Source organism: Apus apus, chromosome 9, assembly GCF_020740795.1.
Source record: "Apus apus isolate bApuApu2 chromosome 9, bApuApu2.pri.cur, whole genome shotgun sequence".
Classification (NCBI taxonomy): domain Eukaryota; kingdom Metazoa; phylum Chordata; class Aves; order Apodiformes; family Apodidae; genus Apus; species Apus apus.
This window is the reverse complement of record NC_067290.1, coordinates 5,709,993-5,724,786: the sequence shown is the minus strand read 5'-3', so window position 1 is coordinate 5,724,786 and position 14,794 is coordinate 5,709,993. Positions and strand designations below refer to the sequence as shown.

The following is a 14,794-nucleotide window of genomic DNA, read 5'->3' as shown; positions in this document are numbered from 1 at the left end:
AATGCTGCTGTGACTAAAACAGCACAGGGAAGCTTGTTTAAAGCTGGCTGCTGCCTTCCTTGCATGGGGCTGAGAGGAGTGGGGAGCACAGTGTGAAAGCACCTGCCCTGCTCCAGAGTATCTTTGGTGGCAGTCCGTGAAGATGCTCCCACTGGAGGGAGCAGGCAGCTGCTTTGTGGTGTGAAGGGACAGGTGATGCTCTTATCTGGGGAAAATTCATCCCAGTGAAAAGCTGTGGCCTGGAGCCTGCAAGCTGTGCTTCAGAGGTGATCATACCTACAGTGACAATCCCTAAACTGTTCATGCAGTGCTGGGGGAAAGGACATTTAACCCAGCTTCTTCTTTTTTTTTAACTTTTTGTGTTTTTGTTTAACATGGCGTTTGAACGAGCACCACTGGTACTGTGAGAGTCAATCTCCTGCAACACTCGCCCTGACTCCATCCATCACAGCAGTGGCTTTGCTGCCAACTCTCTGCAGCAGCTGGCTGTTCCCTGCAGCAGCTGCTCAGCCCTTTGCGTTCAGGTCACCCCCACAGGGCACTGCAGGCAGGAGGAAAGAGCCTGGCAAGACTGTGGGGACAGGGGACAGCAGGGCTGGTGCTCTGCTCCAGCGCTTATGTGCTGCTACCTGAAACTGAAACAGGCAAGAGGGGTGCAATGGAATAATAACTACCTTAGCAACACCTGGTCCTTTTAGTGACTTTGGTTTGGGTGGGGTTTTGTTGTGCAGTTTTTTCTTGGTCTTTTTTCCTGTTTATTTGTGGTGGGTTTTTAACACTGGACTTTTCTAATTGGAAAACTAAAGCTGCTTTTGAATAGTTTAAGCCATTTAGTGTAACACACTGGGAATGGCAGATATGGAACAAAAATTATAAAAATGGTTGTAAGTGTTGTCTGAGTCAGCTACAGAAGCAGTGCTGCCTGCTGGAGCACCTCAGGCTGGACGCTATTGGCTGCTTATTGTCTTCCTGTTTATTCCTACTTCTGATGCTCTTAAATTAATGGTAGAAACATAGACTGAATGTTAACGGAAGTTGAGGCCAAGGTTCACGATGTGTCATTAAGTAAAAGCTGGCAATCTCCCAGAAACTCTCCCGGGAGCTATTTTACTGGTGCATATTAGTGAAAGGGACAGCTGGATTGAGAAGGCTGTTGTAACAGGGATGCCATTAAGAACTTAGTTGGGCAAAAGTTGATTTTCACCTAAAAAGGAAATACTGTAGCAAAGCCAGTGTTTGTCAAAGTTTAATGAGTGATCCTGGGAACTGCAGTGTTGTCTGTAATTAAACAGTAAGGTCCTAGTGTGGTGGCAGTCTTTTGGTCAGGTTAGGATCAACAAGGGGTATTGGAAAGCTGAAGGTGATGTGTTTCAGCAACAGATAATTTTACCTTCCTTGTTTTATTTTTTGAGACACTTTCTGCTCAGGATACTTGTTTTCTGTAAATGTTAAAGCCAAGCTAAAGCAACAGGTGAAAATAATTTTCGTAGCAGGTTTCTTCAGAAATCATGAGTACTTTCATTCCACTGGTGCCTTTGTATAGGCTTTATTGATATCAGCCCTCCCTGCCTTTATTCCCTTTCTATATTGCTGTGTGCTCTCTGTGGGTGTTTTATTAACCTGCATCCTGCAAAAATTCAATAAAAATATAAAATTCTTTTCCTTCCTTTCCTCCTCCTTTTCTTTTTTTTTTCCTGATGACTTTCAGAGACAGAGCTCTGGGAAAGGCTCCTTTGGTTAGTTAGGAGGAACAGATGGGAATCAAGGAAAGGTACTTTCTGTTCCCATACCCACCTAAATTGGAGGTAATTAGGTTACAGTGAGGCATTATTTACGTTAGCAGTTTCTTTGGTGAGATCAAGGCTATTAAGGGTACATGTGAGAAGCAGTAGGATTCAAGTCTGTGGTGCTTTGAGAAATAATTAGAACTGTGTTTTTCCTCAGTGCATTTGCAGGCAGCCTGGCACTGAGGTCCGTGGTGGGACGGTTGAGTCTTGCACAGTTCCTGTGCTCTTCATCTCTGCAGCTCTCCTTGAGCTTTGAGCAATCTTTGCAAATGCTCTGATGAGACAGGTGAACTTCTCCCTTTATAAAGGAAGGGAGTGAAATGGAGCGTGTTGCTCCTGGTGGTAGGAAGGAGACGGAGAAGCAAGATGGGAATTTGAGATTTCCTGAGTTAAATGTCACGGTTTATTACTGTCGCTGTCGCTCAGCGTTCATCTCTGAGCCGCTGGGCAGGTTCAGCAGCACAGGAGCTTTGGTGCTTTAGCAGGGTCTCTGCCAAGCCCTCCAACAGGCCAAGAGCTCTGATTTAAAGACAAAACGCCCCCCATAAAAGGGCTTCTTAGCCCCCCAGTCTGGTGATCAGGTCACAGGCACAGAGCAACAAGTTCTCTGCTTGGCCCCCTCCTCTGCCTGCTCTGGGTGTTGGCAAGGAATGCTGTAATTAGCATGAAGCCAAATTCAGCTCCTCTTCCTTCCTCTTCTTTCAACAAAGTCTGATTGAAGCCCCTCAGGCTTCCCTCTGCATCTAACAACTCTTGGGTGGGAAAGTTTCCTGCCCACTTTCTTCCTCATGTTTCCTCAATTTTATTTTCTCAGGGCTATTTTCATGCTGTGCTTTCTCCTCGGAGTAGCCCAGATGGAACCGTGGTTTCCATCAGTGGTATATGGACTTGTGCTCCTTCTTCATCTGTTTAACTCCATGAAACACCAGGCTCATTTCTTTTTATCTTTGCTCTTTGGGAGAACTGGTGTTTCTTTTCTCCTCTTTCTCATGGGAAGGTTGATCGCTTTTCTGGTGTGCTAATGGGTTATCCAGCTCAGGGAGATAGCTTTGGAGAGCACGAAGCAAGGTTATTATAGAGCAGGGAAATTTAGCCCAGGAGGGCTGCAAGGTTTCAAATCTGAGGTGCTTCACATTGGGTTGTTTTCATCTCTGAGTTGGTTCTTTGTCTGAGACAGGAGATGTTTGCTGCTGTGTACATGGATGAATGGAGCCCCTCTTCCATCTGCTGGATTTGAGCACTACAGCAGTGTACATATTTCTGCTGTCAAAGTCCATTTTACAGTTATTACCCTGTAAAGACAAAAAGGGATAATGAGAGAGAAAGACCTTTCTGTAGAGAAAGTTGTCCCGGACATGACCCGTCTGAGGCCCCCGTGCCCTGGGCAAGGCCCCCATTACTGAAATGGATGGCTTCCTCCAGCAACCCCAAGTGCTGTCCTTGAGCTACAGCATTGATTCAGAATACATCTTCATTCAGTGATTTCCATCAGGATTTATACTTTTTTAAATTATATTTAGGAAAAAATCTATTTTTATGTCTGTCCTTAGCATTCATAGAGCTTCACTCAACCAGTAAGGAATAGCAGAAAGTTAATTTACAATGTCTTCATATAAATTAATCTCCTGTTTTCTCCTTATATTGTAAGTTATCACCTCGTTTATTATATGCAGCTCAGGGGTGAGCAGTTTTTAAAAGGCCTCAGACAGTTATGAAATGAATGGCATGAGATGTCAGATACATTTATTAAAAATGCAGAAAATTATCAAAGAGGATGTAGATGTATATTGTCTTAGTCACCTGCCACCAGCAGGCACCACCTATACCACAATTTATCCTCCCACTCAGTAAGTTCTGCATAATAATTTCACTGATATTGTTGTGTTCTGTGCTCAATATAAATATTTTTTAAATATTAGAGTCACCAAACTCAACAACTCATTAATTTTGTCTACTTTGCTTGTGTGAGACACCCCTTAAAACCCCCAAACTATTTTGCCAACACTACTAAGCTTAGTACCATTTTCACTTGTGTGGTGGTAAATTATGCAGCTCACAAATGCTAAAACTTGAAATGTTTATGGTAAAAGCTTGTTTTAGTAATTGTACTTACACCCCTTGATTGTGAGCTTCCTGCAACTTTTGTCTTAAGGTCCTGATCTTGGATATTTATCATAAATTTGTGGCTCTGCAAGGTTAATAGGTACAGTGGGAGATTCATACAAGATTCATGGTGACTTCACACTTTTTTGAGGAACAAAATTAGGATGAAGAAAGTATGTGTATGGGTGCATGTCCACATATAATTAAGAAACGCTGTGTTTGCGACTGATGTTCACGTATATACTAAGGAAGACAAAGCTTTTGAAAACACATCAAATAAAAATTTTGCCCAAGATAATGAAATGTTAGAATGTTTAATTAAAGAATCCAGCAACGATCGTAGCATCTGTGGATATGAAAATTTAAGGAGAACATGCACCTCACTCTGTCTTCAGCTTTAAGAGCTTCAGACATTATAGGATAATTTATATTTAGGATCATGATTTAAAGCTTTTCTTTCTCTCTTTGCATCTGCCGGTGAGACAGTATCACTGATGAAATCAGTTTTGAAGGTGAGCTTGGATTTTACAGCCCCATGGTGGGGCTTTTCTGCAGGTGTGGTGGCACCGGTGCTTTTGGTGGTGCTGCTAGCAGTTGCTGAAAGGTTATCAAAATCCAAACCCTTTTTTGTTCTGTCATCCTGTATTTGTATTTGTTCCAACAACTGCCGGTTAAGATATCCCTTATCAGAGATTATGTGTGGGGAAAATGTCTTTCAGCTTTTTTCAGTTCTCTAAAAACCCTGGTTTTGGCTTACAACTCTCACATGTCTTGCACGCTCTTTTCTCTACTGAGCTTGCAGACTGGATAAAGCTTAGACCTGTTTGTGTCTCAGCGAGCTCTTCAGGATCTGGTTCTTGGTATTCAGTCTCATTTTTCAAGCAGTAATTGGAATTTTCTGCAAGCATGAGTGTCTCATGTTAAACAGAGTGATGAGACAGAATAATAAAATGAAAAACCATTTTCCTTCAGGGTAGGAAATCCTGAAATCTTTGTTGAGAACCACACTGTGAACTACAACTATGGGCTCTCCTTCTCCATCTCTTTGAATTTGGTATGCCAGCATTTCAGAGCAAGACAGTATAATTTGAACAACTTTTTTCCCTACTATAATGATTCAGTGACTCGATTGCTTTCTCTGCACTGGGAAGGACCCTGAAAGATACCAGTGATTTTTATCAAGGCATTCAGGGATTTTTATACCTTTGCTCCTGCAATCTTATGGTAAATCACTCAGCAAGAGATATGTCATTCCGATCATTCTTTCTGCCTTATGTCTAAATGCAATCTTTGGGCTTCAACCTACAGGGTTCACATTATTTCTTCTTCCTAGGAGGGAACTGGAGGTGAGAGGAGAGGGTGAAGGGAGGCTGATTGTTAAGCCAGTCTGGATCTGCAGTATGTGCCTTGCCTCCTGTCAAAACTCACATGGCATAGGCACCTTCTTTTCTGCCTCCCTGGACTTATTGATGCACTTGGTTTTAAATGGCAAAAAAGTGATGGTGAGGTCTTGGTTGATGGCATCAAACGACAGTTTCAATTTCTTTCTTTTTTTATCCCAGATAACAGAGAGAAGCCCCAGACTGAGATTTTTGAAGTATCTTAAAATGAATTCAGATCCATAGTGAATTTCACTGATATTTGATTGTTTTAAGCTATTTTTTTCCTGTTTGAAAATGCAGTCTGCTGTTGAAGTTCATTGCTTTGTAGATGAGCAAAGGTACCACTTCCTTGCTCTTTCTCAGTGTGAAAAAAAGGAACCAGTTTTGTTTACTGGTGATGACATTTCTTTTCAGTGTTTCTTGAGATTTGGCTTGTGATGGAGCTGTTTAAGTGTGTGGACTCAGAGGCAGAGATTCACAACTTAGCTGTTGCTCAGCTAAATGCTGAGGTGGTTGGGCAGGTCATAGCTGCCAGTCCATGCAAGTAAAGCATCCCTTTTTATCCAGAGCCTGTAAACCTTGCAGAGGTTCTTAACTGCTGTGGTCCTTTAATTCAAGCTACCTGACCAAAACTGTGCAAGCAGGGTTTGGGAGGGTTTTGTATGATGTGGAAGTGTTATTCCATCCGTCCTTAAAAACCGGCTGGATTTTGCTGTAAAAGAAGCTTGGAATTTTCCCTTTTCTACCCACTTGCCCTGAATGGCATGATACTGTCACACATCTAAAACAGCAAGACGCTGTGGGAAATTCTGTGTCAGAGTCTGTCCCCATTGACTTTCAGGTGATATTTGGCTTTTGAGCACTCGAATCCTTTCTGATTTTGCTTCTTGTGCTGTAAGCAGGAAGGCAGCCTTTGGTAGGTGCTACAGGCAACCTGCTTGGTTGGCATCACTAACTCGACCAAATACCACTGCCATCCAAGGAGATACCAAGTCACAGCTTCACACGCTGCTCTTGCCCTGTTGTGGATGATCTGGTCCCAAATCCTTCCAAACCAGCAAGAAAAGAGCCTTTGCCACTTTATATGAAACCTGGGCGTGCTGCCTCTAGTCATAGATTGTCTTCCTATGAGGAGAGTTGCTGGTGGTGTTACCAAACAGCAAGAGCCATCTGCATGTGAGGAGAAAATAGGGCCAGAAAGGGGTGAGGGATATAAGCCTTTCTGCAGTTCCTTTGTCTTATGGCTCTCTGGATATCTGCCTTGCACATAATCATGGAGGGATGTCACTATGAAGGGACCAAGCTAATGTGCTTTAATTGCAGAAGTGAGGGGGTTTGCTTGCTTTACAATCATAACTTTGATTTTCATTTTTAAAAAGTTAAGAAGTATCAAATACATTTAGATTTGTCTGAGGTAATTTTGCTTAAAAAAACCCCACAGTCCACAACAAAACCCAACAAAACACAACAAGAATAAGAACAAATAATAAAATATCTCCAAAATTAAAACCCCTAAACTAGTTCTTTGCATGCCAGGCATGGGGTTTAAAGTCAGGTTTCTGTGAAAATATTTTAAAAAGTGAAACTTAAAAAAAAAAATAAAAAAAAAATCAAGTGTTGGTATTTCTACCTCTTCCCAACTTATAAATGAATAATCAAAATCACATTTCTAAATTACTGACATCTGTTAAAGTATATCTAGTTGTTGTGTAAATGCAAATCTATTAATTTGAAAATTATTTAAAACCAAGGAAAGACCAGTCCTTTTTAAGATACATTCTAAACCAAAAAAATGTGGCAGAAAAATAAGTATACTTGATTTTTTTCTAAAGTGAACGTTTTTATGCAAGTTTTAATTAGATTTTGGCAGAATACATTATTTTAATGGTTTTTCATTAATGAAGACTGTTCATTGTACAGGTTGTACAGTAAAAAGAAGGAAAAAAGTAATCTTGAATTCTATTTAGAGAGTAGTCTGTGTAGTAAAAACTATCAAAGGTTCTGCAGTCATAGACGGCAAGATTTTACATGAGAAAGGAATGCAGAATCCATCTAGGAAGCGTCAAGTAATTTCAGACCAGGGTGGGTGATAACATTTCTAGCTTTACGTGTTGTTTGAAACGTTGTGTGTGAGAAGCTGAGGTTCCTGACCCCAGCTCTGCTTTCATGCTTGGAAGCCAGCAGCCCTTTTGCCCCTGATTTTAGTGGAGATAAGGGCAAATCCCCAGAGACCTGGCTGCCATCCAACAGGAACTTGCAGGGTTCCAGCCCCAGGAGGTGGATGAGCTCTGGAGCTCCCTGAAACACAAGTGGGTGCAGGGCAGGTTTTGGTGGAGAGTTGCTCTGTCCTGTGCACCAGCCTGAGCCAAGTGTCCATGCAGCTCTACATGGTGGAGCTGGGTGAGAAAACACCCTTTGGCCACTGAGAGAGGGACTGTCACCAAATTCCCCTTAATGCTTTCCTTGGGGAAGGGGAGGGATGGGACTGCCTGACCCTTAGGTTGTCCCACCATCTCAGTGGAAATGTGTATTAACACAGGTGAGGGCTCTTAACTTGTTTGGGTTTTTGAAAACTGAATTATTTGTCAGCTTTTAAAAGGCCAATTCAAATTCATTCCAAATTTTATTTGATTTAAAGCCACCGAGCTTACTGTTGGAAAAATGAAATACAAATAGCCATAAGTTACTCTGTTTCAGATGGGTAAATGTCACACACAGAACGAAGGGATTTTTTCTTTCACTAGGTTTAAGTGAAACAGAGTCTTTATTTAGTGTCATGTTTTTATTTAAAAGCATTTATTTAAAGTTCTAAAAAACAAAGAATTCAATAAAGCAAGACAGGTGCAACTGCGAATGATTAATGATATAATTCTCAGTACTTTATAAAGTGTCTAACGCTGAAGAGATTTATACAGTGCAGAATGGCAATTGTGCTTTGATGGAAGGAATAGGTAATCAATACCTGCAAGCTTAGAAAAAGTGTTCTATTTCCTCCTCTAATGATATAGGGTTTTTTGCAAGGCAAGGATGTCTGGAGCATGAGACACTTGGAAGAATTAATTTGAAATCTGTAGTGGAAGATCAGTTTCAATTAAAACTGCACTTGAATGTCCATGGCAAAAAGGCAGCTAGGCTGAAACCCTCTGATGGCTACCTGTGAATAAATGTATCCCACTGTGCTCTTCTTGTTTATGTATTGCAGGTTGTTGAGCTTATTTTTTTTTCTAGGGTAGGGGTTACAATGTATTTACTTTGGTCTCAGTCTCAAAACTAAAAAAGTTCTTCTCCCCCCCAGCTTCACTTTGCCTTTTCACACTAATTGTTAAAGCTGGGATGGCCCCAATCCTGCACTGCTGGGAATGGAGATGTTGGGGTCATGGCCTCTATTTCTGTCTAGAATTGCTGCCATAATGGTGTAGGTCACACTGCATGTAATAATTTGCATGTCAAAAACTTATGAAAGATATTAATGGAAAACCTAACCGTTTATAAAATCCTGTGGTGATTTTAGCTAGCAGGTCTTGAACCTCAAAATCAGAGCTTAGCTTTGTGACTGTAATTGGGGATGTCAGGATTTGGAGTCACAGCACCAGCACTAAGTTGGAGTATTGAACTGTTGAGAGAGTTTCATTGCATTGGATTTTTCTTTAATAATTCAGCACCAATGCAGAAACATACATTAAACTAATACTATCACATCAAGAAAGTAGATACTGCTAGGCTTTTTTTTGGTGAATTACAGATTTAGAAATGAGTGAAGCTACTGTATTTATAGAAGGAGATGTATTGCTATTAAATTAATTCAGACAAGTTTTGGTTTGTTTTAAATTACTTCATATTTTTTAAAATTACACAAGGCTATATAAGCTTTTTGAAGATCTGTGAAAAACTACATTCCAGCAAGATTCAGTCTAGATACCTAAGTCACTTGAGGTTTTAATTCAATTTGGTGGTTCATTTGTTTCTTTACCCTTATGGTTTATTTTATTCATTTTGGTAAGACAGTTTTCACTGCAATTTGGTTGAGAGCTAGCTATACTTTTTTTTATATTAAAAAGAAAGTCTTTGTGACAAGATTCATGGAAGGAACTCTACAGTCCCTGTTAAAATAAATCTGCCTACTCAAAAAAAAACCCAACCCTTCATTGACTTGAAGGGTCACCAAAATGCTTAAAAAAGAAAAATGTGAGTGCACTGCTGCTTTTGAATGCACAGCTGAAACCACTGTGATAGCCTCTGTGAGCAGAGTGCTTTTGAAAAGCTCACCCCATGTTTATAACAAAGCCAAAAAACACGAGCTGGCAGGTTTGATGATTATGTGTAGTAGTAAACATTGTAAATTCCCAAATTTTGTGAAGCAAATGCAAGGTTGTATGAAAAGTAAATCTGAATTGCCAATTAATTCACTGCAAAGCAATTACTAAGACCATCCTGAATCAGGAAAAATAGCTGTGTGTGAGTAGAACGTTTGGTTTTCTCCATGTAGGGATTTTAATAATTCTCTTCTCCTTGGCTGTGGAATGTTGGGAAATTAATTGGAAGTGGCTTTGCTGACAATACAAGATGAACCATCAGATAAACAAAACTGATTTCTAACCTGGGCAGATGATGTAAATGATTTTTTTAAAGGATGTTGCAGTTTTGCCTGATTGTAGTTCAAAGTAAAACACTTTCTTGTTGTTTTGGTTACCCTACAGCCTTTCTGTGTGATGAGTATAGCACAAACTCTTACTATTGATTAAGTGTCGTGTATTAGCCTACAGGAGCATAGGAAGAATGTATTTTGCAACGAGGCAGATTAAAACCCATGGACCAAAGCAACTGGCCTTCACAACTGCTGGGTTTGGATGGCACTAATTGAATTTACATACGCTGCTCAGATGTAAGGGAAATAAATGTAGCTTGGTGCATCATTTACTGCTGTCAGCCTCTTGAGCAGACATGCTGACTGTGTAATACAATGCAGGTGTGACATCGAGGGTCTCAGGAGAGCAGAGTGCAGCTCTGGGTTATAACTTGGTTTTGGTAGATGAGCTTGGGCAAATTGCTGCCCTTTTCAGGCCATCAATGGCCTTGTCTTTCCATGAGAATAATGGTGCAGATCCCTGCTGTAAAGCACTTAAGAGAACTGTGAGGGAAAAGTGCTGTTATTTCAGGAGCTTAAGCTGCTGTTTGCACTGGTACAAAGATGATCTCTCAGTCTCTGTTAATATAAATTAAGAGTTGGAGAGGGAGGTCATAAGAAAAACCTGAAATTCACTGGAGATCCTCCTGCATGTCCCTGGTGTTATATTGCATCTAGAGGTGGTATGTGGTGGGGATGGCAAGGTATTTGCCTGAAACCTTTTGGTTTGATGTGCTATTGGTTTGGGCTGTTCATGCTGGAGAGCCTTGCAGAATGGGCAGGGTGAGTTAGGACTGTGGCAGATGACCTCTGACAGATTTAGTGGTAGTTTTTGATACTACCCCTTGCAGCTCCACTGTCATACTGTAAGACTGCTGTTTTCTTTTTCCCAGCAGCAGAGCTGGTGCAGTCCTGTCACAAAATTTATTTTAAACAGTTTGGGGGCTGAGGACTCATTGATACACGAAAAAGTGGAGCTGGTGAAAGCTCTAGAATAGGAGCAGAATCACTCCACCTGTGCCTCATGAGCTGGGGGTACATCTCTGGTAACAGCAGTATCTTAAACTACTGAAAAATACTGTAAAGTGTTGTGGTGAGCCCATGAGGGCTGCTGGGGTCATTTCTCTTTGCTCTTCTCTTACTTACCACACACAGTGGCTAGTGATAGACTCACAAATTACAGAAGCTTAAATTGCTTTCCAGAACTTAAACTCTGCCCTGTATTTTTTTAAAACCAAAAAAAGAGAGTAGAGGGAGGAGGGGTGGCAGCATTTGGATCTGTCTGCTTTTGGCCAGCTGTCATGTAATACAGATGGCTCTGAGGTGCCCAGGTACAGATGCACATGCAAGACACTGCCCTTCAGTCCTTGGAGTTTCTCATTTACTGCCAGTATTTGACTTGTTTTGTTTTGAGGGAGTTGTTTACATCAGGTGAGAACAGACTGTGCTAATAAGGAAAACAGCAAACTCGTGTCAGAGCAGCAGCAAGAGAAAGTTACACCATTTTCCTCCAGAGTAATTTTCCTTTTTTCCTTTGTTTTCTTCAAGTCTACTAATATGCATCTAGCTTCACTCTCTCTTTTCATCTTTTTTGGCTTCAAAACCTCCAGAAAAAATAAGATCATTAATAAAGATTGTATTATCTAAGCAGAGTATTGCACAGACCTGAGTTAATGGGCAGCTGTTACATTATTTGCCTCATGTGAAAAGGTAAACTGTCTGGTAATGCATTGAGACTGAAGCTTAAGGAAAGTTCCAGTAACACCATGCTAATTCATAGCATATGCATGAGGGGAACTTGGGAATCACAGAGAGTTTTCAAGAATAGTAATTAAAAAAACACAAAAGAGGCCATTGTTCATTACTGCTGGAGGCAAAGTCAGACTACTGCACAAACTTCATGGACTTCAATCTCCTCATGAGTTTACAAGTCTTAACCACTTTCAAATGCTGGAAGTGTGACTGTGGTAGAGTTACCTGGGGAGCTTAAGTGCTTCATCCTCTTATTTAAGAGTTATCCAGAACTACTGAGCCACTGGAATGTTAATTGATATTGGTATTTTTTAACAGGTACGTATGGTCCCGAGCACTGGGTTACTTCCAGTGAGAAGTGCGGAGGGTCTCACCAGTCTCCCATAGACATCATAGACCATCAGGCACATGTTGGAGATGAGTACCAAGAACTGCAGCTTGATGGCTTTGACAATGAATCTTCAAACAAGACTTGGATGAAAAACACAGGAAAAACAGGTATGTTCTTTTCTGTTTTTCTCCATAGCCTACCTGCAGTCAGTTAAAAATTCAAGCCATGTTCCACTCTCCTCCTTTTTCATTGTTCTGTTGTTTGGGTTTTGCTGCTTTTTAAAAAATAATTAAAATAATAAAAATAAAATATTCATAATAATAATAATAATTCCAGCAGCAGTCACATATCTCTGCCTCTGTACTCTGTGCAAAGCTAGTTCTGCAGATTGTTTTTAAGGGGCTTTTGAAGGTGGGGTTTTTCTAACTTCTTGGTATAAAGTAATTCTCTTGGTAGTCAGTTGTTCCTCAGCATAAAGAGCTGTATAAGTGTTTCAAGGTGTAACCTTGAATTATCAGCTTTGGAAGCTGTAACATCTAATCCAAAAGAAAGCTGAGATGCAAGGCTCAGACTTTAGTAGGAAAGGGGAAATCTCAGAGATTGGAAGGTTTTAGAGAAGAAAGAGTAATAACTGATCAGAGTAGGGGGGCTTCTTAATGTGTTTTTGATATGATTATACCACTCTGTTCTTCACTGAACTGAATCCTCTTCTGCTCTGTCTGTTCTGGCTTTTAGAAAAGAGAACAGTCAGAGTACTGCTTATTTTTACCAAAACAGTTCACCAAAAGGTCAAGGTTGATTTATATGCAAAGCTGCATGCATTTGATTACTCTTTAATTCTAAAAATGTAAAAAGCAGAAATTATAAGGCCACCCTCTTCATTTGACAAGGTCAAATATTTTTAGGGAATTGGATTAAACCACTAATTAATTCAATTTTATTTATTGGAAGTGTATTTTTATCTTTGTTAACATTCCACATGCATATCTATAGTGCTTTATGCAATGTGTCCCTGGTCAGAGGGTTTGCTAGCAAAACCCAGGGCATGTACCTGCTCCAGGGTTGGGGACTCAGGTGTGCACACAGTGTGACCTCAGATACACCCACCAGGTCCAGGGGACCTTGAATCTGAGCCACAACCTGGAGTCCAGCAAGCACTTCAGATCCAGTTTCAGCAATTCAGGATCTTAGCAGGAATTCAGAGTTATTGCCCCCCAGATGAGATGGAGTGACAGGCTGTGATCCTGCTTTCTTTCACTGCAAAGGAAATCCAGTTAAAATAAACCACCATAGCTTGGGTTTTTGATGCATTACTGAGGGTTTTTTCGAACTTCACTAAGAAATGCTCCTGTTTGCTTTGAAATTCTGATTTTGTTGCCCTTTAAAGCAACATGAGATTCAGGCAAGGTTGATTGCTATGGAAATTTGGTGCTTAATTAATCTATTCATGTTATGCACCCTGCCCTTTTGGCCACAGAGGGTTGTTTCTAGTAACCAGCAATAAATGTAATTAGAAATACCACAAAAAAAGTGATGGTGCTATTCATCTAGGAAAGATGCTAATGCTATATACTGTATGTGTAATAGGAACATATTGCTGCACATATCACAGGAAACCATGTTGAACTGAAATGTGCCAGCAAATTTTCCAGTCTCCATGCAGTTGGCAAAGAAAGCTGTATCTTCAGTCTCCTCTGCTGGGTGATTTTAGCACTGCTGCTGTATTTGATTTCCTCACCCATTGGGGTATGGATTTTTAGTGACAAGTTATTGCTTCACAGGGCAACAGTAGCTGTCACTTTTCTTGGTAACTTACGGCCTTTTGCTGGTAACGTGAAGACTCTTTTTGCCTTGCTGTCATCCCTAATTTCTTCTGCTGATCTGTTAACTCCTCCCTTATTTTATGAAGTCCCATTCTTTTTCTTGGTTTTCTCACATTTAAAGAAACTTGCCTGGAATTAATTTTTAAGGTGGTAAGTGGTAGAGCAGTAAACCAAGTAGGATGTTTTGGCTTGTGGGCAGGTTATGCCGTAGATTGTGATGCATTTTGGCAGCAGAGTCTTGGAGCAGATGGCCACATGAGACCTTCATATTGCAGACTGACAGAGACAGTAAACTAAATATCTGTTTAAGCAATAGTGATGGATGTAGAGGACATTTCATAGCTATTAATGACTGGTTAAAAGAGATGGGTCCAAGGGAAAGCCAAAGACCCTTAACCTTGATGCTTGCTAACGGGCAGGAAATGTGTTGCTTGGGTTATTGTAATTGCTATTGGACCTTGTAATTTATTTTTTTTTAGGATGGAACAATTAGCTATTTTTGTGCTCTGAAATGTTAAAAGGTAAAGAGGTTATTGCTGTTCAGACTCGTTGTGCTTTTTCTTGTTCCCCCTCCCCCCCCATATCAGGTAAAAAGTAGACAATGTGCAGGAAGCAGTGTTTGATTCAGAAAATGGAAATGGATTCACTAAGCCCCTGTCTCGACTAGAAATGCTTTTGTGCATGATTACACCAGCAAAGGCACTAATGTAGGTTCGATTTCATCATCGTAGTAGCTCTTTCCCAAGTGGTAAAGATCACTTGGAGAGTATAAGCACATTTCATAGTTACATTTGCATTAGTTGTTTACGTTTGTGCCACCGTGTAATTAAGTGCTACCTGGTGTCAGCTGGGCCTGAGGCTGACGAGGCTTCTTCAAGCCTGACCTGCCCCGTGGGAAGAGCACCCATGGGAGCAGTACCTTCACCAGCACTACACAAACATTGTCACTTTGCCCCTTTTTAGGTCACTGAGGACTCCTTCCATTTAGAGAA

General features: G+C 40.7%; 1 protein-coding gene across 1 annotated transcript in view; it reads left to right on the top strand.

Moving 5' to 3' along the window:
- PTPRG (protein tyrosine phosphatase receptor type G) overlaps positions 1 to 14,794 on the top strand; it is a 401,265-nt gene that overhangs the window by 202,378 nt on the left and 184,093 nt on the right. Inside the window, exon 3 of the mRNA XM_051627714.1 lies at positions 11,967 to 12,146. Coding sequence (XP_051483674.1) covers positions 11,967 to 12,146 — 180 coding nt within the window. The remainder of the gene's footprint in view (positions 1 to 11,966; positions 12,147 to 14,794) is intronic.